Here is a 25,676-nt window from a genome sequence, read left to right as displayed (position 1 = left end):
AAGTCTGTCAACATTATACGATCCTCAGATCTGGACATTCTGAAAGGCTACAACCCTAAAATCAGAACTTGATTTTTTTTTTTCTCTTCTCACACTACAAACAGTCATATCTTGGCTTATCACTGAATTCTTGTTCATATTATCAACATTCCCACTCTGAAGGAACAGATAGCAAGTTACAGTGAAGGAATCTTTGCAGCTAAGAGCAAGGATTGTGCCACAGGCCAGGAAAACCACCTCTGGGTCAATCTCAAGAGTAGATCCAAGTCAGAAAGGATGCTGGGCCAAAGATCACATCCTCAAAGTAATATGGAACAATCTCAGCTCCACAAAATGTTATCTTTGGAAGTTTCCCCATCACCAAATTGGATACTGATTTCTTAAACATTGACCATTTGGCCAGTGCCTCTGAAAGCCTGAGTCAAATTAGAGACGTGAGCTTGTTTTGCATCTGAGGACTTACAGGCCATGTTCATTTCTTAGAGAAAGATAACTCATGAGACAGATCTACATAGAGGTTCTCTAGAAACAACTAGTCATGCTGAATAAAAGAATTACAAAGCCATTCTCTAAGTGGACAGGGCTATGTGATCATAAATAGAATTCTTGCTTATTGTAAACACTTTTGAAATGATGGCTTTGTTGATTTGAAAAGATAGCAAGCTCCCCTGTGGAGTCTGGTCAGTGTTAGGCAGAGTCCCAAATATGTGCTCCAACAACATACACTAGGATGCAAGAACTGGAGGGAGACTCAGGGATTTATCATGCCCCTTGCAGATCCAACCATTATAGTCATAAAAATAATCCACTGGTAGCAACAAGTTTACTAGAGAGCTCCCTGAAGCAGCAGAGATTTCAGCTGCTTAATTGCTTTCACCCTGTGCCATTTAAAGGACTACCAAGTCTCTGTTGAGACACCATCAATTGACGATTTCACCAAATATTTTGAATAGCTAATGACTCTGCTTGACCACCACCAACCGCCCCCACCCCCTGCCCCCGGGGCAGCCAGGCTCCAGGAGTTCCCCCTTTCTGCAAGCGGCATGGACTACAAGCCCGCGAGAGGCAGGTTCGCATCCCAAGCGGAAACAAAAAACCAAAAAAAATAAAAAATCTGCGTCTGTACTCAAGACCAGCAGTCCAGAGCAGGCAGTTGGCAAAGCCGAAAAGGTAATATTCATTCCCACGCATTCCCTACCTTTTCGGATTTCGCCTTCCTGGCGTTGTGCACGAACCTGCGACCCAGCTTCTTGGCATACCAGATAGAGGCGAACATAGCGATGCCAACGGAAGGGATTCGGGTGAAGCTGCTGCACAATCAACTTCCCAGCTCGGCTCGGAGATGTGGAGCGGGGGGAGTCGGGCTGGAGCTGTCACTTGCAGGCTGTTGCTTTCTCAGGGCTTCTCATTCTGGCGAGCTGAGGCCGAGGGCGGGAGGCGGGAGGGAGGGGGCCGGGGGCAGGCAGTCCGGGCCGGCCAGTCCGCAGGTACCTTCACATCCCGCCCGCGGGAGGTCCGCGCGAGGGGGGCGGGCGGGCGCTGCCTTCCCCGCCGGTGCACACGCGCATCCAGGCGGCTGAGTATCCGTCTTGCAGTTGTGGGGCTCTTGTTCACCACCAAACTCCACGCGTGGCAGGAGGAAGGGCAGCCGCAGTCCGGTCGCCCTGGGCTCCAGGCGGTGGCCCCCTCGCCTGGCTTCCCTCTGCTTGGCAGTGCGTGCTGGCGGCGGTGGCCGCGCAAAGACGCATCCACACCCAGCCCCGCAGGTAAAGCAGCCAATAACTGGGGCTGCCAGGCACGCGGGAGGGGAGAGACCACCACGGACGCGGCCCTGCGGGCACAAACAGGTGTCCCCCGGAGCCCGGAGCCTGCCCCGAAGCCCCGAGAATACAGGGCTGTTAGCGGGACTGGGAACAAGGCGACCTTCCTCTGCTCCCCTCCTCAAGTCCACTGGGTCCACGTGAAGTCCTATCCCTGCCTCCCAACAGTCTTCTCCACAGCTTACAAGGAAAAAACAAAAAACATTTTATTTCTCTGGAGGCTGGCCCCGGGACAAACGGCGAGGTGAAGGGGATGAGGTGTATTCCCTAAATGCCAGAGTGAAGATCTCAGCTTTTAAACTCACTGGTTCCACCGCTGAAACCACCTGGGCTGCTTTTACAAGCCCAGGTTTTCTGCCTGAGTAACGGGGAGGGGCTTAAATCTACCTTTACACTAAAACACAACAACTTACTCCTTCTTTTCTTTTAAAACCCCCGAGTTTTCTTGCAGTGATATCTGTTCTTAAATGGAGGGTTTAATACCACTTTTGAATAGGAAGATTTATGGCAAGTCTTAAACCAGGCTCCTCTGAGGAATTCTCACATTTAATTCTACCACCATGTGCTTCCAATTTCAATCATCTTGGTTGTTGTTTAGTTGCTTAGTCGTGTCCAACTCTTTTGCAACTTCATGGACTGTAGCCCGCCAGGCTCCACCGTCCATGGGATTTCCCAGCAGGAATACTGCAGTGGGTTGCCACATCCCTCTCCAGGATATCTTCCCAACTCAGGGATCGAACCTGCATCTCCTGTATTGGCAGGGGGATCCTTTACCACTGAGCCACCAAGGAAGCCTTTTCAATTATCTTACTAGGGTTCAATTGTCTTACATAGGGTTTAGAATATTGTGAGGCATTTTAAAGGTAAAGTCAATTTTAAGAGACGAGTGTGTCTTCTGATGAGAGAGAATGGCTAAGACTTTGTCCATCCTACTAGAGGACAAAAATAAATAAACTGTTCATCTCAGCAAGGAAAACCTTCCTTCCACTGATATACAAATGAGACTCAATCCAATAAATGTTTTCCAGCTGATATAATAGACATGCCCTAAGAGCACCTGTTGACCAAGGACAGTGTTGTAACACAAATAAATGGAAAAGAACTCCCTTCTCTCACAATAAGTCACTTGAGCTTTACCCCCAGAGGACTGGGTCTCCATTCAGCTGTTTTATAAAGTACACTGACCATCCTTCTAAGCAACTGGAGAGAGAATGAGACAGTGTAGGATTAGGACTCACATCCATGTTAACTCACTACAGGAACCTGGTGCTTAGAAGAGTGTTGAGCACAATACATTCAATGTATGTTTGCTGAATAAACAAATAATCTGGGTTCTAACCCTGGCTTTTTTTCTAAATTGTTTCCTTGTTTCCTCTGCACTTGGATTTGCCGCATCTGTAAATGAAGAGAATTGGGCAGAACATTTTTCAGGCCCCCTTCCTGCCCTGTGCATCTGTAATTCTGATTCCGAGTCTGAGGGTTTTCATGTGAGTATGGGGAAATACTGACTGAAACTGCCCGCCTGGGCCAGGCACCATAGTGGCTGTTGGCATGAGCGATTTTACGAGGGTTCTTGGTAAGGTACGTGGACCTAGTAAGCCACTACTAACCAGAAAAGTTTGGGAAAGGTCAAAAGGAGACTCCACGTGTCCTCCCACCTCCCAGAATCCTTTCTGCTGGCTACCACCTTCCAGAATCCTTCCTGCTGGCTACCACCTCCCAGAATCCTTCCTGCTGGCTACCACCTCCCAGAATCCTTCCTGCTGGCTACCACCTCCCAGAATCCTTCCTGCTGGCATCCATCTTGGTTGAGCAACACGTGTGCCATCCAGAAGGGCCCTGAGTCAGAATGACTGGCCAGAGACAACCTGGAAACTAATTCTGTCACCATAAAACCCAGGACTGCGAGCCACAAGGCACAGCAGGTCTCCTGGGCTCCCTGACCCTCCTCCTCTGCGCGCAGGCGCTCTTTTCCAATAAAGTCTCTTGCTTTGTCAGCATGTGTGTCCAAGTGTTAGACAAGAGCCCCTTTTCGGCACTGCAAGGGGTCCCCCTTCCTGCAATAAAAAAGAACTGTCTCCTGCTCACCAGAGGCACAGGCTCTGGTAAAATGATAGCCTGGATTCTTCCACCTTCTTCACCACACCTAACCGCCACCTGGGGTTTGGTTTTGCCATTAGCTGTTACTTTTCCTCTGTGTTCTTCCTACGAACTCTACTTTCCTTTCATTTCTTTGTCGCTCTTAGACAACCCCTGTGCAAAATTCACCACATCACACCTTGTACTCTTTAGGAAGAAAAAGTGCCACAGAAATCCAACAAATAAATAGATGATAACTCCTGCTTAGCTTTCAAAGAGTTACTCAACAGGACCACAATCTACCCCAATATTGCTGCGATGTTAGAGGTAATTATTCCTGCATACGAGTCTGTCTAAGCTGTGTAGTTAAAAGACTATTCAGGTAACAGAATAAAGTCGATAAAAAGAGGAGGGAGGCAACTGTACCTAAATTAATGAGTAGAAACTTCTGTTTTTAACATTTTAAGATGGAATTTGACAATAAAGAAGTGAGAAAAAAAATATTGAGCTTTCAAATCACTGATATCATAGGGGAAATCAAAGAATGTTAATTTACTCTGATAGGACTGCCAATCATAAAATAATTTTTGTACTTTATTCATAAGTTAAGAGTTTCTAAGTCACTAAAGTTGAATCTTGGAGAGATCTTTAATGCTTGATCATTTTGTTGGTTAGTTTTGCTTTTAAGTTCTTGTTGTTTAGTCGTTAAGTTGTGTCCAACACTTTTGTGACCCTATGCCAGGCTCCTCTGTCCTTGGGATTTCCCAGGCAAGAATACTGGAGTGGGTTGCCATTTCCTTCTCCAGGGGATCTTTCCAACCCAGGGATAAAATCCATGTCTCCCGCATTGCAGGCAGATTCTTTACCACTGAGCCACCAGGGAAGCCCTTTGCTTTTATATTGAACATTTAATTAACTTTTTCACATACCTAACCTAGAAGCTTTATCAACTTTTATAGGATGAAGCGCTTAAGAAAGTAAATTGGGCCCACCAGCTAAGATTTAACTTTAAAAATAACAATAATAACTATTGTTCCTTAAATAGGCATTCAGAGATAGAAAGCAGTGTGAAATAGGTCATTTATTGTCAGGGGCCATGGTCACATTAGAAAAATGCTTAACAATATAAGCATTCACAATATATTTTTTGACTATGTCTATGGCAAAGTAAGAGAATCCACAAACTTGAAAAGTCTAGAAGAGGCATTAGAAGCATATCTACAATTTTCAGTTGTAAAAGATGGCTTTTTAAATATGGGTGTCAGGTCAATGGAAAGAAGCCATTGCCATAGTTATACAATCATCTTCACTGGGCTCTCACTGAGCAGGTGTGCCTGCTAAAAAGAAGGTGGCAGCTGCCTAAATAAGTCTTAATAGTCTCTAACCATTGTTCTGCTGATTAAGACAAATAACTTGCAGCTCTTCTGTGTATGGAAAACAAGTTTTTCAGATGCTTTCCATCTGTGAATCATCGGTACCTGGACAGACCTTTTCCTTTATAATTTCATTTTTAATACCTCTCATATGACAGAAACCTACCAGTGCAGCTGAGTTTGAGATGCAACATTAATCCTTTTAAGCAGCTTTTGGTTCATGCCTCAACACACACACTGTGTGAGTCTCCTTTGAATTCTCAAGGTAAATGCAATATTTAAATCAAGCCATTAAAATTATACAACAACATGTTCTGCCTAGTACACACATGATTTTCTTTTAAAAGTCATCTAAATATATCATAGATGATTATAAAAACAGTAAGTATTAAGCCCTAGGAATTAATATCTGGTAGCTTGAAAAGCTATGTAGGTTAGGTGTATGATATATACTAAAGAAAATACATGTTTGAAACATAAAATGTTAATATACAAAACCAATAAACATTTAAATATTTGTTTGATTTGTTTGTATATCTGATGTACATTCTTGATAGCCCTTAATATCCTTTATTAGTCTATTATCAAACAGCAGGTGTCAAAAACATGTTACATAGAATTTATGACTAAAAGAAGATAAACATAATATTTAACTTTAATTTGCAGGGATGTCAAAATGTTGATGTTAGTTACTTCTATAGATAGTACTGAATAGGGAGGATAAAAACAGATATGGTTTGGTCTGTATTGTATAACATTTGTATCTTCTACCATGGGAATATATCCATGTTATTACATATATGATTAAAAGGTAAGCAATAGTTATTCACAAAAAATGGAACTGAATAAGATAAAAGCCTTCCTCTCAAGGAGTCATATAGAGTTGGGGACATAGATGTATAAAACAATAAATTTCAATGCAGAATGGTATAACAACAGATGTGTGAAAAATAATGTGGGAGTTCAGAAAGAAAATTACTCCTTTTTGATTTCTAGATAAACTCAATAATGAATGTCAGCTGGAAACGTGCAATAATTAATGTCAATGTACATAAAAAGCAAAGGAACAGATCACTCTTTCAGCATGTTGTATCTGTATGGACAGCAGGAAAAATGGTCACTCTAGTTTGTATATAAACATAACAAAACAACCACTGGCCCAGTTGCAATTAGTTGTATTTCTGTCAAAGAACCAACCAGTCATGGATAAGTGGGAAAAAATGTTTGAGCCACTACAAAGAATAAGCCCACTAACTCTAATTATAATAGGCTAAGACTACTTCTTTTCTTCTGTTCTCAAAATCATTCTTTAGTGTTTGAATAGCTCACCTTCCTTTCCTTTAAATGTTCAACCATTATATATTTAGGCACCCAGAGACATAAGAAAGTAATATGATACACATGTACATACCACCTACATTTAATAAATGTTAATATATTGCTATATTTGATTCATTCATTTTAAATAAGTAAAATCTTCATAATATAATCAAAAAAATCTCCCACCTCAATCCACTCTACCTCAAATTCATCTCAAAATAATGTTCAAGAAACATTCTTATACTTTATTAAAACACATGTAATTTTAACAGAGCAGATACTTCAAAATCTAATTGACACTAGGAACTGAACTATCATATGACTCAACCATCCCATTACTGGACATATACCTGAGAAAACCATAACTGAAAGAGGTGTGTGTTCATTGCAGCACTATTTACAACAGCTAGGACACAGGAGCAACCTAGATGTTTATTGACAGATGAACAGACAAAGAAGTCGTGGTACACATATACAATGAAATATTACTCAGCCATGAAAAAGAATGCATTTGAGTCTGTTCTAATGAGATGGATGAACCTAGGGCCTGTTTTACAGAGTGAAGTAAGTCAGAAAGAGAAAAACAAATATTGTATCTTAACGCACATGTATGGGATCTAGAAAGATGTCATTGATGAACCTAGTTTCAGGGCAGCAATGGACATGCAGACACAGAGAACAGACTTGTGGACACAGTGAGGTTAGGAGAGGATGGGGCAAGTTGAAAGAGTAGCATGGTGACATATATATTACCATATGTAAAACAGACAGCCAGTGGGAATTTGCTGCAGGACACAGGGACCTCAACCCAGTGCTCTGTGACAGCCTAGAGGGGTGAGATGGGGCAGGAGATAGAAGTGAAGATCAAGAGGAAGAGGACAGATGTATACCAATGGCTGATTCCTGTGGACGTATGACAGAAGCCAACACAATATTATAAAACAGTTATCCTCCAATTAAAAATGAATTAAAAAATACAATTGATGGATAATAGGATGTGTACTATTTGAACTTCTATTACAAATTTCTTCCAAATTGACATCATTAGTAGTTTATATGAGTTCTATATTCTAGATGACACATTATAATCAGCTATTAATTTGTTAAACAATGTACAATGTTGCTCCTTGTAGTTTTTAAAAAAATAATTTTATTCACTTATTTACTTTTTATCGCTGCTAGGGGGTCTTTTCCCCAGCTTCAGCTAGCAAGGATTACTCTTAGCTGCAATGCACCAGCTTCTCATTGAAATGGATTCTCTTCTTGTGGAACATGGGCTCTAGGGCATATGGGATCAGCAGTTATATTTCAATAGCTGTGGCACATGGGCTTAGCTGCTCCACAGCATGTGGGATCTTCCAGGACCAGTGATTGAACCTGTGTCTCCTGCATTGCCAAACAGATTCTTAACCACTGAACCACCAGGGAAGTCCTCTCTGTAGTTTTAATGTGCATTTTCTTAATTACTGGTGAGGTCTAGCATTTTTTTTTCATATATTTATTGTCTATTTGAACTTCCTTCTATTCATAGTCTTTGCTCATTTTAAAATTAGGTTATACCTTACTGATTTTTAAAAGTATTTTATGCATTCTGGACATTAATTCTTTGTTTGTTGCATGTACTGAAAATATCTGCTCCCAAACTCTGAGTTGTCTTTTAATCCCATTTGTTTCACCATGCACATTCTTATGTACTAAAATTTGTCAGTGTTTACCTTTATGTGCATACATTTGGTATCTAAATTTTTTCCCTATACAAGTTTATAAGTTTATCATTTTATATTTTAAGTCTTCAATTTTTTAAAGGAAATTATGGTGTAAGATGGAAACCTGTTTGTCCTGCCCCCATATGTATGGCCAGTTGTCTAAATGTATTTATGTACGTACAAGGGTTTCCCTTGTGGCTCACTTGGTAAAGAATTCACCTGCAATGCAGGAGATTGATTGCAATGCTGGAGATCAGGGTTTGACCCCTGGGTTGAGAAAATCCCCTGGAGAAGGAAATGGAAACCCACTCCAGTATTCTTGCCTGGGAAATGCCATGGACAGAGGAGCCGGGAGGACTACAGTCCCTGGGGTTGCGAGAGTCAGACACGACTAGGCATCTAAACCACCATCATGTATGTATACATTTATGCTCATATATGAAAATGTTATTCCTTTTCCTCACTGACTTGTAAAACTCCTAAGTTATATGTCTAGATCACATGAGTGTGCATTTAATTATTTCTGGGTTTTTTTAAATCTATTTTAATTTACCTGTGCTAATACCACATTATCTTCATTACTGTGCTTTATAATAAATATTGAAAGTGAAAGTGTTAATCATCCTTTTCATTTGATCTAACTTTTCAAATTAATTTTTGTAAGTTGTACAATTGGTGATTTTAATATTATACCTAATATTCCATGTTATTATTTTATAGTATTTTAATTTTATTTGGTTGCAGTAGTACTATTTCTGACCAAGTATGTCATTATCATCACCAGTATTTATTAGTTTATAATTAATAGTCAAAATAACTCCCATGTTTATTAATCTATTTTCTCATCATGATTGTTAGCATCCTTGCTGTATGAGTTCTCCTTTTTACTGTTGTACATATTTTAACAGCTATTTCTGCAAAAATCTGTGATGGTTAAACATGTTTAATCTTTTCATATTTTTCCTGAACTGTCTACATTCACCTTAGAGTTTGAAGGATAGCATAGGTAAATAAAGATTTCTAGATTGACAATGATTTTCCCTCAGCATTTTGAAGATATTATCACATACCTTCTTCTGGTGTCTATTTTTTATGATAAGATGTCTGCTGTCAATCCAATTGCTCTATTTTAAGAATATGTCTCTTTTCTATGATTTGTTTGAAGACTTTTCATCTTTTTCAGCTGTAGCTTCAGTACAATATTTTTTCTAAAATTCTGCCTGGAATTCATTATGTTTCTTGAATCCAATTAATTATAAGAAAAATCAGTCATTATTTCTTCCAATATGTCTTCCCCTTCATTCTCTCTGTTCTCTCCTAAAATCCTATTATATTTTTCCTGAACCTTTTCATATAACCCATTCTACTGCTTCATATATTTCCTGTTATTCTTCTCCTTCCTTCTTTGTGCCAGTTTCAGGATTATAGTCTCAGATCTCCTTATTATTGTTATCTAAAGTTTGAATCTATTGTTTCACCTATCTACAAAGTGTTTATTTTTAACGAATTATTACACATATATTTACATTTCTAGGCATTCTAAATATTTCTTTCTCAAATCCTCCCAGTCTCTAGTTTCTGCATGCTCCTGTACAGTTTTATTCTAAGATCTTCTTTAGCAAGCTTGTACTCCCTGTGGGAGCCCCAGGGTTCTTTGATTGTATAATTGTTGCTACAGAATAATTTTGCACATTCTTCTGTTAGGTGCCCAGAGATTTCACTAGCTTAGGAGCAGTTTCATGTGTAATATATTTGGCTTAGTGTTATTCTGTCCACATAAAAGGGTTAAATTGACCACCACTACCCAACACACACACACACCTTTTCTATTCATAATAGAAACACTCTTCATTATTGCTTCCCTGGGCTAATGTATGAAGTTTTTAGAAGTCCTCTCATTAAATGAGAACTGTTTTTTTCAATTTTACATGGGGCTCTCAGTTTCCTTTTTCTTCCTTTGATGATCCTAAGGTCATCTCTCTTGCCCTGCATGGGCATCTAATCCCCACACTCTTACCCCAAGAGGACCCACTGAGTTCCATATACCCCTTGGGATATCACAATCAGCTCATGAAATCACTGCTCTGGCCATGATTTTATACAGAACCAAACTGGCTTGGCTCTTACTTAACACCCCCCCCCACTACCCCAAAATAAAACATGGAGAACTTAACAGGCCTACATATGAGGTTTTAGTGTTTAATAAGCTTGTCTGACAGCAGTATATATAAGATTTATTATAAAATGTTTCATGCAAGAGATTTCCAGGAAGTCACCTAATTAAAATGCTATTTAAAAGTCATTCTCATATGCTAATTAATTAGCTAAAGTCAGACGTGAGATAGACAACCACCATCACATTTGTCACCTTGACAAGTAATGTTGATTCTATAAAATTGGGGTAATAATAGAAACTATGCCATTGTGTTGATAAAAAGGCTCAAATGAGATAATACAAGTAAACTGTTTAGAGCACTACTTGGCATACAGTATGGGTGCAATAAAAATGTTGTTTTTATTCTTTATTCATCCTTTAATCTTCAGGGAAGGCCCCCCCCCAAAAAGAAACCATGATAGTCTAGACAGAGAACATGTGCTTAGTATTATGAAGCAGAGAATGTTTTGTCTTTTTTTTTTTAACTATTTTTATGACTGCATTCAACCATCCTCAATGTTAAGAAGTCTACCTTCTTAAGTTTTTCCTCATTTTTTTATTCCATTAGTGCAGAAAGCATGTCAGTTTTCAAACCATTGTAAAAATCTTTCATAAACTTAAAGACTTCCCATTTCACAAGTGCTTCTTTTCTGAGCCAAATGAACATTTTCTTAAGCTTTCTAAATAGTTTTTTTGAGAGTCTTCTCAGAACCTCTTTCCATTTTACATGTTTTTCATAAAAATAAAAACTCACATGGATCCTGGATTTATATAGTAGTTCTAAATCCATATGTTGTGATTTGTGCACATGCTTACAATTAAGTTTTGCTACAACTGGAGATATAGATCAATATGGCAATAACTATCAAAGGAATGTATAACTGAATGGATATAAGTGAGGACCAAGTAAAAGAACATCAAGAAAGCAGCCAAGAAAGAATGGGTACCAAATAGAACATGCAAGAATTATGACTTATGAATACAAAAATCAATTAAAAAACAAGACCAAAGACAGCTTTCTTGATAAAGCTACATAATGCTAAATTTAACATGGGTAATTTCATAACTGAGAATTAAATTCAGTCCCTTGAAATGTATATGCCTTGCCAAAGTTTGCCACAAACAGAGGCATTTTAAACACCACCCTTCTAATCAGAGCACTCTGGGAACTTTCTTATCAACTATGATTTGGTTATACAGTCCAGTATTCTAGCTATCTCAACAGCAGGATTTTTCTCATCTGTGGAAGTGGGGTGCTAATTTGAGAGTCAGTGCTTTTAGCTTTATTTTCATTTTTACCAATTTGTTTTACCTCTGGATATAGTACTATGTAATTAATTTCCAAAGTCACCTTAAACTCAAATAATCTGTTAGTCCATGAAAATAAGACCCAAAAATTGATCTGTAAGAAAATGGTCTTGTTTTTTCTTTTAGACATAAAGAAATATCTTTCTTTCTTTTTTTTTTTAATTTATTATTATTAGTTACTGGAGTATAGTTGCTTTATAATGCTGAATTAGTTTCCACTGTACAACAAATGAATTGGCTATATGTATGCATACATCCCCTCCTTTTTCGGGCCCCCTCCAATCCCTGCCCTCTAGGTTGTCACAGAGCACAAGGTGAGAATGACCTTTTAAGTTCAATGACTAGTTTTGATGAGGTTATCCTCCTGCTGTACTGTCTTTTGGGTCTTCACCAAAGTATTTTCTGTTTCCCAGACACAGTCTATGTAACTGTATCTTTGTACATGCTGTTTCCTCTACCTGCAGTCCTAACTCTCCACCTCATTTCCTGCTCATTTTGGTCATTCTACGTATGACAAATCTTTACATATTTTTTGAGCCTTGGCTCAACAATTTTCTGTGAAACTTTTCCTGATCTCTCAAGGCAGAGCCAATTCGTACTAATGCACCAAAACTAACATTTCCTGTTGCACTGTACACATTTCAGGTTTGGCTCTTCTGACGTTCATTTGTGATTACATTGAACTTAAATATTTCCCCCTAAATGACTGAATAATTCAAGGAAATCCCTTATTTATTTTTGTATCCTCATAGGTCTACATAGCCCTTTGCACATGACAGGCACTCAATAAACATATTTGAATAATTTAATAGTTACTTGCTGAATGAATGAACAAATGAATGAGCATATCACTTGAATTAAATTGCCTCATACTCTTGGGAGAAGAAAGGAAGGCACTACAGAGATACACATTAAGCATTTATTATTACCCTTTATTTGTATTTTTACCTCACATTCAACTTCATACATTAAGAGATAAATCAAAGTCACCGTTAGAAGGGTGCAAAGTACTTTGAAAAATAACATTTCAAAAGAGAAATCAATGAGACTTGTTGATTTGTGGCCTACCAACTGTCCTTTTTTCCACTTTGTAATTCCACCCCTCCCACAGATAGACAAAGGCGATCTTTCACAAAATTTAATATAGAAAACCATATTCATAAACAAACAACTCCTTTTATTTCCTTAAAAGGGAGACCCACGAATGAAAACACACAATCTTTCCCTCTCCATCTTGCCTCCTACATAAAACAGAAACAGCAGCTGCTGAAATCCTCAGTGCAAATGTCAATTGCAGATAGTGTTACTGAAAATATTCCTGATATTAATTGTAATCTCTCTCCAGCTTAAAGAATATAAAGGAGACCAGTTCGCTAGGTGCCTCCTCTATGTCAGCTGATTTACTTAAGCATCTTTACATGAAATTATAAAGTATTTCATCTTAAAGGTATATAAACTATTTTGCCCACAAAAGTACCTAACATGCCTTACCTCAGTATTTATTTAACCTATCCATTTTTACATATTCACATTCTACTCCTATTGTTGTTTACTAAAGTTATTTTAAAGTTTAATTTGATTCATCTTTTATTTAAATAAATTTATTTTAAATAAACATTACCAGAATGAACAAAAGACTCATTCTCTATAAGTAATCAGTAACATAAATAATAAATGATTATTAATAAGGTTAAAAAGTAAAATAAAAACCAGATATAATTTATAAACTCTAGTTGAAAAGATAATTGATGGTTTATATACTAGATCTAATTTTTCTTGTCTAAATTAAATTAAAATACTTTTAAAAATGTTTGCCATGTGACATCTTCAGTAAACCACACTTGAGGAAATATTCTCACCTCATCTGATCATCATAAAAAATCTCTGAGTCAGATAATATTATCTTCCTTTTACATATTAGAAAATGACATTTTAAAGAAATCAAGTAACTTAATCATAGTTAGCCCTTCCCTTAATTCTTGATTCTCAAAACTTTTCTAGTCATAAGAAAGAGTGTAACAGTAGAAAAAATATCATGCAGTAGCTTGTGATAAAATAGAAATAAATAAAGAAGGGGGAATCGCTATGAGTTCAGATAATATTTATTAGCCCATGTGCTGGAGTGGAGGAGACAGACATTCAATGAAAGACACTTAGAAAACAGATCAAAACCAAAGCACATTTATTACTTGAAACAGCAGGAGTAAAAGTAAAAAGTTTGGAAAACATGAGATGTGTTTGAGGAATAGTGGGGAATGAAAAAGAAAAGGCTGTAGCCACACTGTAATTAGACAATGCCAATAAACCCTTAATTGTGATAAACAGGGTCAGAGTTGGAGAGTCAGGAGAAAAACGGAGGCAACAGAGGTAATGATGGTCTCAGTTAGGGGGATGATGGTAGGAAAAAGGCAAGAAGCAATACAAGAAACATTCTTATTTAACACCTTAGAAACGACTTGGATCCCTGATTCACTCTCATAACACAGCACATGCTATTTAGTTGCTCAGTCCTGTCCAGCTCTTTGTGACCCCGTGGACTGTAGCCCACCAGGATCTTCTGTCCACGGGACTTCCAGGCAAGAATACTGGAGTGGGTTGCCATTTCCTTCTCCAAACACAATACATAACTTCTCACTACATTTGTCACATTGACGATGATCTATCTATGTACATATACATTTTCCTTTTCTTTCCTTGTGGAACATTCCTGAAAAAGTAGGGGCCATGCTTCTGTTTCTCCACTGTATCCCCATGTCTAATAAAGAGCCTGGAACATAATAAGTGCTCTAAAACAATTTGCTAAAGGCTTGAATGGAAAAGGAATAACTGAGGAGATAGAATCTGTAAAAATGTGACAGATGCTTCAAAGGCTGAGAAACTGAAGTCAAAAGTAGTTAAAGATTTGAACCCAGGGAACTCAGACAGAACTTCTAAGACAAAGAAAGCATTTGCTTTAGCTTGACTCCTTCTTTCAGTATACTTTCTATTTCTCCCCTTGTCTCATTATAATTTTAAGTATTCTTTATAGTATCTTATGAAATTTTAACTAAATGATTTCTCAAGGGTTTAACATAATTTGTTAATTATTCCTCATGGTAAATAGAGTCCATGTGAGGGTTCTAGATTTTCTTTGTAAGCTCCTCTAAAGCAAAGGATTTTTTTTTTAAAGGAAGTATTGTTGATATTTTCTACTTCAGTGTATTCTAGGAGGTTTAACCTCCGCCTTGGGGATTTCTACATCCATATAAAAAGTGAAAGGGGTAACAATGTCTTTAAATTTTTAGATATGTTCAAGTTGTGATGACTCTGGAAAAAACGGGTATATGTGCTAAGTAAGCCATGTAATAAAAAAATAAAAATAAAAACCTTCCTCCATTTATTCATTTATTCAACACTTCTGAGTGTTTCTATGCATCCACTGCATTTCTCAGCAATGGGAATATGATAACTAAACAGACAACCAATTCCTACCTCATGGAGCTTATATTTCAGTGTGGGGAGGAGTTAATAAGAATGATAAACAGCAATATGTATAATCTATTAAATATTTATATATGCTAAAGAAAAAGCAGAACAGATAAATGGAATAAAAAGTGTTGCAGTGATGAAATGGTTGATGGACTGGTTGAGGTAAACCTCCTGAAAATAGTCACTCCTTAATAAAGATTTTAAGGAAATGAGAATAAGCCAGCATGAGAAATGACCATTCTATGTGAAAGACTATGGCTAGTTTTGATGACAATATGAAGGCCAAGGTGGCTGAAGCAGAGTGAGAAGAAAGATAGTATAAAATAAGATCAGAAAGTACAGAGATAAGTGAAGGGAGAGTGGAAAGGAGAATCTGCAAGCCTCATAAGCTATTGCAGGCATGCTGGCTTTTGCTCTGAATGAGGTTGGAAGCAATTTCAGAGCAGTGACATGCTTTGACTAATGTTTTAATAAGATCATTCTTGCTGCTGTCTTGAAAGTTTTGACTGTAGGGGGTCAAAGCTGGAAGTGGAGATAATAATTAAGAAATTATTGCAATTAGTAAGTTCAAAGGTAATGGTAACTTAGAAAAAACTAATGCACATTGGAAAAAAAAAAACACAACAGTGGCTGGGTTCTGAATATATTTTTAAGAGACTGGATGTGGGTATGAAAGAAAGAGGGGAGGCAGAATGACTCCAGACCCACTGACATGAGCAACTAGAAGCCGGCATGTACCACTGGCTGAAACAGAGGTTGTAATAGAGCAGGTTTCTTGAGAAACATAAGAAGTTTGGTTCTGGACATGTTAAGTTTGAAATATCTTTTAGACATCTGAGTGGAGACATCAAGTGAGCCAGTGGATATACAAGTCTAGCATTTCAAAGGAGATATTGGCATATAACTGGTATTTAAAGACATGATCACTGGCTGAGTTAGTGAAAAAACTCAAAACCAAGTCCTGAGTATTTCAACATTTACAGTTATCCATTTAATACATAATTTCCTTACTGAACTGTGAATTCTATGAAAACAAGGAACAAAGTGAAGGGAATACAAAAAAGAAAGTTGAACATTTATGCAATACAAGTGACGACAATGAATTTCCACCCAGTTTAAACCTGGTAGGAAAAGTAGCAAAGCGAAGAGAGGAGTGATAATAGGAAAATAGACAATAAATAAAAGAAAAGGTATGAGTCAAAGGATGGTCGGAGCCAAGGTACACATAGACACCTGAGGTTCGTATTGGATTTCATGTGGTTAAAATGCTCGTCGGATTTAACATAAAGTATTTCATGTGAGTCACATACTTAATTTACTATTTTAATCAATCTTAAAAGAATTCTATGATGAGGCTCTAGTCTACTCGTAAGTAGACTCAGAAGATAGGAACTTGCTGGAGGTCACCCAGCTAGCAGTGGCACTGTGTGAACCCAGCTAAGGATTCTGCCTCAGAATTCCCTCTCCTAACCACAGATGGGGCAGGGTGCTTGTCCTTTGGTATCAGTTTTCTTTCCTTAGAGCAGGGACTTTAGCCCCTGTGACCTGTGTTAGGGATCAGAAAACCCTCTTTGTCATATGTTTAACTAATCTGTCATCGGAGGATAATTGCTTTACAATGTGTTGGTCTCTGCCATACAATGATGTGAATCAGCCATAAATACACACATATCCCCTTGAACCTCCCTCTCAACCCCTCTCCCCATCCCACCCCTCTAGGTCATCACCGGGCACCGTGTTGAGTTCCCTGTGTTACATAGCAGCTTCCCACTGGCTGTCTATTTTCCACGAGGTCGTGTATGTACATCAATGCTCCTCTCTCAGCTCATCCCACCCTCTCCTTCCTCCGCCATGTCCACAAGTCTGTTCTCTACGTCTGTGTCTACTCCTGCCCTGCAGATGGGTTCATTAGTACCATTTTTCCAGATTCCATATATATGCATTAATATATGGTATTTGCTTTTATTTTTCTGACTTACTTCACTGTATAACAGGCTCTAGGTTCAAGCACCGCAGCTCAACGGACTCAAAATTGTTCCTTTTTGCTGAGTTAATATTCCATTGTATATATGTATGACAACTTCTTTATCCATTCAATTGTTGATAGACATCTAGGTTGCTTCCATATCCTGTCTATTGTTAAAAAAAAAAAAGTGCTACAGCGAACACTGGGGTATATGTATCTTTTTGAATTATGGTTTTCTCGGGGTATAGGCCCAGTAGTGGGATTGCTGGGTCATAGTGTAGTTTTATTCCTAGTTTTTTTTTTTTTTTTATTTTTTAAGGACTCTCTATACTATTCTCCATAGTGATTTTTTCAATTTATATCCCCAACAACAGTGCAAAAAATTTCCCTTATCTCCACATTCTTTCCAGCATTTGTTGGAAAACCCTCTTCTTATTCTCTGTGTTCCTACCCTTCAATGTCTGTGGTGAAGAATTCAGTGAAGTCTTGGTGAAAGTTCCACCCTGCCTCAAAGAATCTGAAGAGAGTTAAAGAAAGGTTTTGTTCATGCTAGGGCAAGATCATGTCAGGAGGTAGTTCTATCCTGGGTTCTACTAAAAGAAAGAAAATTCAGGGGGACTGTGCTAGGGCATGGATCCAGTGCCCTATCTTCATAATCTCATAAAACTACTAGTAAATTAGATGATTAGACAATTAGCAGTTAGAAATGCAGAGCTGAAGATCCAGAGGAAGATGATAGCTAGAGGTACAAACTTGGGGAGCTATCATCATGGTGAGGATGGCTGTCCATCTAGAAGAAATATGTTCTTACTACCAACTGAACTTAGGAAAATGTCCAGCCAGTGAGAGGCAGCTGTGTAAATGTCGAATGGAAGAATCACTTTGGGTATGGAAAATAGTGCTAACCTCTTTGGAAAAGCTTGATAGTTTTGTAAAAAGTTCAATGCGTATCTACAACATGACATAGCAATTCCACTTCTAGGCATTTATCCAACTTATATGAAAGCATATGCTGATTTAAAGATAGTATATGAAGTTCATAAAAGTTTATTTGTAATAGCCAAAAACTGGGAATAAAACAAATGTCCATCAACAGATGAATAGATGAAGTGTGTTATATTCATACGATGAAATACTACTCAACAATAAAAAGGAATGAACTACTGGTATGAGCAAAAAGCATGGACGAATCTCAGAATAATCAGGCTTAGCGAAATAAGCCAGACAAAAATAGCATATACCGGATGATTCCATTATGGTTCCATTTATATAAAGTGCTAGAAGATGTAAACTATCTATAGTGACAGAAAGCATATCAATTGTTGACTGGTAATGGACACAGTGAAAGGAGGGAAAGTTGACGAAAGAGCACAGGGAAATTTTAGGGCTTGGTAGACACCTTCACTATCTTGATAAAGTGATAGATCTATAGATGGAGATGTATGTCAAAATCTATCAAATTATACATTTTAAATATGTGCAAATTATTGTATGTCATTATACCTCAATAAAGTTGTTAAAACAAGATATAAAAGGATACTTGTCATCTAAATCTTCAATGTTTTTGGTTTTCTTAACAATGGGAGGGTTTTAAAACAGACAAAATGACTTCACAAAAAGGAAGTATAAAATAATGAAGAAGCAGAAACTAGGACAATTTAGCGAAAACTTCTATTTCTTTTATTTTTTTTATTCTTTCTCTACCTAACTTCTGTTCTTCTCTTCCCTCTCACCTACAGCAGTTTTCCTAATGAAATTTCACACCTGTCCATTTCTGACATCATTTAACATTTTAATAACAGTGAAAATATTTTGGGAAAGTGTTTCTGTCTGGCCTTCATTACAAGTGGATCAATAAAGAATTTAAGAAAACCCAATCAATTCTATTTTCTTTTCCATTTTATTTAGTTGGTTTTGTAATAGAAACAGATTTAACCTGGTACTTAATTTTGATTTCAGAAATTGATTTTTACTCTATGTTTTGCTGTTGCTTAGGAAACAAAGTGTCAAAGTCTATACTCTAAACTATTAGTCTCAGCAATCTTTGGAAGACAAACTCTTCCAAGAGATCTTGGGACTACTTTGACTTCCCTTTCTTTCTCCAAATGGAAGGTAATTAGAGGTGTGTGTTTTCACAATTTGGAAGAAAAAACAAAGAATATCACTAAGGATCATGCATGCCACAATACATACTAGAACCTCATCACACTTTCCACTGAGCATTAAAAGGGCATATTCAAAATTATATTCAAGGACTTAACAGCAAATCTAAATTAGGACTCCATATCCAGGAACATTTGGGAATTTAACTGCATCATGTTGGAAAGTCTTCCCTGATGGGGAAAGGCTGCTTCAGATTCAGGTATGTGGGCCAAAATGATCAATTTGTTTCCTGTCGGCACAGCTCAAATTACATTCTTGACTCTGTAACACTGAGCTCTTTCCAGCACATCCATTAAGGGAACTTGGCTCACGTTGAGGATATCTGCAAGACCCAGTCTATGAGAGCAACCATAACCCTCGCCAAGGGAATATGGAACACTGGGTTCTGAGCAGCAGGGCCTCATCTCAGCACTGAATAAGCCTGTTGATCAAACCCACGCCAGATATCTCCGGGCATTTGGATAGGCCAGACTCAAAGTCCCTCAGCTCATTCACAGAAGCTCCATGGACCACATTTCAAATAATTTTATTTAGAAACACGAATAAATAGTTATCCACCAGAGATAAAGAATAGATGGCAAGTAGTTATGTAAGGAAATAATATTTAGTATAAGTATTAGAACCAAGCAGGCCTGACCCAGACATGATTTCAACCTAAAAAGACATCAGCATATGGTGTTTTTTTCTCACAATGTTCTAAGAATCTAGTTCATGTAATTCACATAATGATGATAAATGATATTTATCAATTATTTGATACGTACAAGACTTTGCCCTAAGTGGTTTATTTGCAGTTCATACTTCATTATGACTCTGCCAAGTCAGAAACTAACTTCACCCTTTTGATACAGATCTCCTACAGGGTCCCTGTTTTGGTCTTTGTGCTGTAAATATACTAAGAGCACACCCTCCTCAGGTCTCATAACTTGCTCTAGCTTCTGCCTGGAATTCTCATGCTGAGATAGCCACAGGATCATTCCTTCGTCTCCTTCAAGTCTTTGCTAAAATGACACTTTTACAATGAAGTCTTTTTGTTGTTGTTCTCTTTTTATTTTTCAATACTAAATGTATTAGCACCTAAAGATGACTCACTGGAAAGGTCCCTGATGCTGGGAAAGATCGAGGGCAGAAGGAGAAGAGGGCATCAGAGGATGAGATGGCTGGACAGCATCACAGATGCAATTAACATGAACATGGGCAAACTCTGGGAGATGCTGAGGGACAGGGAGGCCTGGCGTGCTGCAGTCCACGGGGTCACAAAGAGTCGGACACAAATGGGCAACTGAACAACAACAACATCATTTTCACTTATTTCCTCTCCCACCATCCACATTAGAATACAAGTTCTATGAAGCAAGGAATTTGACTTTTTTCAAAGTTTACCAGCTATAAGGATGCCTGATAAGTACTTATCAAATAATTGGAAGTGGTAAGTGGAACTCAAGTGGCTTTAAGTAACAATCCCTTCTTATCATAAATGAGGTTAAAGGCAAAAGCAAAATGTTTAAATCATTGTTCATAGTTTAAGGTTAACCACTGCTGCTGCTGCTAAGTCACATCAGTCGTGTCCAACTCTGTGTGACCCCATAGATGCCAGCCCATCAGGATCCCGTCCCTGGGATTCTCCAGGCAAGAATACTAGAGTAGGCTGCCATTTCCTTCTCCAGTGCATGAAAGTGAAAAGTGAAAGTGAAGTCGCTCAGTCGTGTCCGACTCTTCGCGACCCCATGGACTGTAGCCTACCAGGCTCCTCCGTCCACTAGTTTTGGTAATAAATCATGTTCAGATAATTTCATCTAAACTTACTTTCAAAACAAAAGGTTAAATAATTTAATGAAGTGGGCCATTCTTGAGAGTTTATTAGCAGGTATTAGGTGCAAAAATAGTATGTGACAGCTTAGGCTTTGTTTTCCTGAAATTTCCAATCTTAGGAGAGAAAATATATAATCTAAGACAGTTAGAAGACAATATGTTAAACAGATATTTTCATTTATTCCATTCATTCATTAATCTAACAAAAGACTACCTTCATGTGCAAGACATTCTGGGTGAGGTCCAGGAAATATAGAAGTAAGCAAGATATACTTCCCTACTTCAAGGAGTTTAGAGTCTGGTAGAAGAAGCAGGATTTTCTACAAGATAAAACCTGTTCAATGAATAAAACTTGGTAAATGGAATAAAATGTGCTAAAATTGAATAAAAAGATTAAATGTTTTGAGAGTTCATAAGAGGGAAGATTTTCAAAGGCAGTATGTCATGAAGCACTAAACTGAATATAATCAAATGCCAAACTGTATGGCAGAGACGATAAAATGCTATTGCCTATCACTCCTGCAACTGAAATACACCAGGGATCTTGGTAAGCTTTCATGCAGAAAATAACATATGCCAAGACTCATATTTCTCTTAGTTCCCCGTGAAAGGGCACTGAACATTAAACAGAATACAGCCCTGAATGATGTTTCCAGCTGTTCCTGAAAGCAATTTGATAACCTCAGTTTTGCTCTTCACTCCCAGGTTTTACAAACAAACTAAAAAGAAAGTCTAATATTAGTTTTCCAAAGGTTAAATTTATCATTGAATTCATGCAAAATTGATGGAATACAACAGAATCTCAAGAATGCAAGCTGTCACATCACATGTGAAGTATTACCTTCTAAAAAACAGAGACAAACAGAATGCAATCTATATTTCAACCATTTGTCTAATTTTTTTCAGATGGAACAAGTGCTGCTAATTATTATTAAAAAAAACTAAAATTACATTATATAAAACAAAAGTGAAATTTATCTGTGATTCTGATATCCATGTAAAGGCTAGAAAATTGGTGTTGTTCTTCTGTATATAGGTGCACACATAGATGCAGCAATAAATGTGGCAACTGGTGTGACTACAGATTATAATTTGCATAACACGTTAGCCATTATAGCGAGAAATTGGACCGTCAATCTGTGTGCTTCAAAGACATGATTTCTTTTGGTTGTGTGCTATCCCATCTCACGGTTGTGCCCCCTGTTATAAACAATCCCATGATAAAATAGGTATACAAAAATGTTAATTTGCTTTTCTGATTATTTCCCTAGGATGAATTCCTAGAATAAGACTAAAATGGTGACAGCATTTTGAGTCTCTATGAAGTGTTGCCAAATTGCCTTCCAAAATGTTACATGATATAAATCCTGTCCAGCAGCATCCTGGAGTGAACATCCTCCCCCACTCTCGGCAGCTGGAGCACTGCCATATTCTTTTTATAAAAAATGCACATTTCTATCTTTTATTTAGATTATTTTGAATAACTGATGTAGAATATTAAAAAACTTATTTGAATTTATCTTAATATTTAGCTGTGTAGGATGTTGGTGGTTTTTCTACTGATTTGTAAGAGCTCTTAGAGTTAAAATATAACTGTTTTATTTGTCACCTTGCAGTTTTTTATATTTTAAACATATATTTAAAAATTCTTATGTAGACAAATCTATTTTTTTGTGTGTAAGCTCTTCGATTGTATTTAAGATTAGAAACTCCTCAAAACTGAAATCAGTTAAATAAGAACTGTTCATGGTTTTATTTTTATATTAGTCTATTAATACATATGAAATTAGCTTGGTGTTTGACTACAGAAATAACTGATCATGTTTATTGAATAAAGATTATTTGCCAAACAACATATTAAATTAATTATTTGTGTGTGTTAGTCACTCAGTCATGTCCGATTCTTTGCAACCCCATGGACTATAGCCCACCAGCCTCCTGTGTCCATGGAATAAATTGTCTGTTTGATTCCCATAACCATTTTATGACTATTATTAATACTTATATTAATATATATTGGCACTAACTATTTAATCATGATTACTGTCCCTGTTTTATACATGAGGAAACTGAAGTTCAGAGAGGTTAATTTGTTTATCCAAAGTTATATGACTAGTAAGTGATATAGCTGGTGTTTGAACTCTGAAAGCCTGTTCTCTTAAGTACTCTTTATACTAGTAGGAATGGCTGTAACTGTATTTCTTAGAAAATTACCAATTTTCTGAGCCCCAAGTCTTGAATAATCTATTTGTTTTTCTCTGATTTACATTAATTCCTTCATCATGTACAACATTATTTTCTACACTAACCTCTGTTTCACAGTTAGCCATTTTATTGAATTGGTCTGTCAGCCAATTCTTGAGTCAGCACTACACCATTTGTTAATTGTTACAGCTTTGCAATGCTTATTAATGTATATGTGCAGTAGGAAAAATAGCCCATTCACTATTCTACACTTTGACGGCTAACATCACTCTTACCACCCATTTATTCCTCTAAAAAAACAGAATCTTTCTGTTAGGTTTAAATGCTTTATTAACTGGCCTATGATGAACCATATTAAATATGGATAGACATTAACATTTTTCAATATCACATTTCATCTGCAGGAATATGGGTTATCATTTATTCAAATACCCTTGACATCAATCAGTAAAATTTTATAATTTTCTTCATCTATGTCATGCATAGATGGAAATAGATTTATTCCAAGGTATGTTGTATTTTTTGCTGCTGTTGTAAATGGAATATTTAAACCCATATTTTCTCTTTATTGAGGTAATTAGGGAAGTAACTGATTGTTTACCACTTCTCTTACATCAAGCACATCGTGAGTTGTGGGGAAAAAACAGAAATTAATCTGTCAGATATACCTCATTCTGTTTCATGTCATATTTCAGTGTTCAGAAATTTCAAATAATGTTAAAGCATAACAGTAATAACAATTACTTTCTTTTCCTCTAATTTTAATGGGGATTCTTTTAGTATTTCAACAATAAGTACAGGAAAGATTGTTAATCTGGGATAGTTATTACTTATAGTGTCAAACATATAGATTTTTATTTTTAGTTTTCTAAGAGATTCTATCATGAATGAGTGTTAAATTGTATTAAATGTCTTTAACATGTATTAGAATGATAGTTTCAAATTTTATTTTAGATATTATGATTTATGGTAATAGATTTCTAATTAAACCATCTTTGCCTTCCAGGGATTCATTACTACTTATTCTTTTTAAATGATTCTTCACTGGTGTTAAATTTTGTTGGGTGCATTTTATTTAGGATATATTCATTCTTATTAATGAGAATAGGTCATAGTATTATTTTTATGCTTGTATGTTTCTACATCCAGATAATTTATAAAGTGAACAAATAAATTAACAAATGGCCAATTATATTGGGTTTGCCAAAAGGTTTGTTCAAGTTTTGCTCTAAGACGTTATGGAAAACCCAAACGAACATTTTGGCCAACCCAGTACTTGGAGGATTTGCTAGATAAAGCATTCCAAGAATAAAAACTTAATATTTGTACTATACATAGTATAGTATGAATATATAATATTCACATTTATAAAAATATATGATACTTAGGTATCGTATAGCTCTCAGACTGGCTCACTTAGGGATGCCCTGTACTTTAGTTTTTCTATTAGAGAAAATGTCATTACATTCACTTAATGAATATATCCATGAATTGTACCACCTTAATGCCATTTATATCAAACACAAACAAATGAGTGTGGGGCAGTTATTTATCAAATATATAAAATTTAACTTTTACAATAGTACAATTAATTTATTTACTCATATATTCAAGAAGTTTTATTGAGTATGTATCATGTGTCAGCTACTTCTCTAATGCTCATGGTACTGTGAGAAATAAGACATGTGAGGCTCTTGCCCTTGGAAAGCTATTCTTTGATATACATGAAGAATGAAGAATGTAATGCTGATCAAAGAAAGCAATTTGCCCAAATCCACATATGCTATAAATGGAGAAATTATTTTACTGTGCTAACCTATAAAATTTTCAGTGGATAACTTTTCAGAAAATAGCTTCCATATATGTGTAGTATTTCATAATCAGTTTGATCTAAAGGCAGTAAAATCGATAGGATAACCCTTGGAAATTTCTTTAATTCTGCAAGGCTGCAAATCCTATCAGTTCACTAGAACTGCATTGTCAGAAATATGAAAAAAATAGAAAAATTATAACAATATTTATTGACTTTTACTCCTCAAAGGCTAGGAGTTATGACTATTCCTCTTTCCATCCTTATATTTCGAACTATACACACACTCATTTTAGCATCCCCAAAGCATTTCAAGGTAGGAACTATTATTTCCACTTTAGGCTTGATAAAATGGAGACTCAGAATTTAAAATAAATTGGCCGATGTCATATAGCAAGTAAAGGATCTAGATCTCAAATCTAGGGCAGTCTCTCTTCTATGCCTTTCCCAATGTATGTATATTAACTGCAAGAGTATTATGTGAAGACTAA

At 36.8% G+C, this 25,676-nt stretch overlaps 1 protein-coding gene across 18 annotated transcripts in view; it reads right to left on the bottom strand.

Annotated features, from left to right (window-relative positions):
- The window catches only part of DLG2 (discs large MAGUK scaffold protein 2), a 2,233,668-nt gene that overhangs the window by 1,058,433 nt on the left and 1,149,559 nt on the right, over positions 1-25,676 (bottom strand). The window contains exon 1 of one of the 18 annotated variants that reach the window (XM_070457200.1): positions 1,199-1,718. The exons of 16 other annotated variants lie outside the window; for them this stretch is intronic. In XM_070457200.1, coding sequence (XP_070313301.1) covers positions 1,199-1,276 — 78 coding nt within the window. In that variant the 5' untranslated portion in view covers positions 1,277-1,718. Of the gene's footprint in view, positions 1-1,198; positions 1,719-25,676 lie in introns of those variants that run through there. One more of the 18 variants, XM_070457203.1, reaches the window with a different exon arrangement.

Source organism: Odocoileus virginianus, chromosome 28 (genome assembly GCF_023699985.2).
Source record: "Odocoileus virginianus isolate 20LAN1187 ecotype Illinois chromosome 28, Ovbor_1.2, whole genome shotgun sequence".
Lineage (NCBI taxonomy): Eukaryota > Metazoa > Chordata > Mammalia > Artiodactyla > Cervidae > Odocoileus > Odocoileus virginianus.
This window is presented reverse-complemented; position numbering and strand designations above follow the sequence as displayed.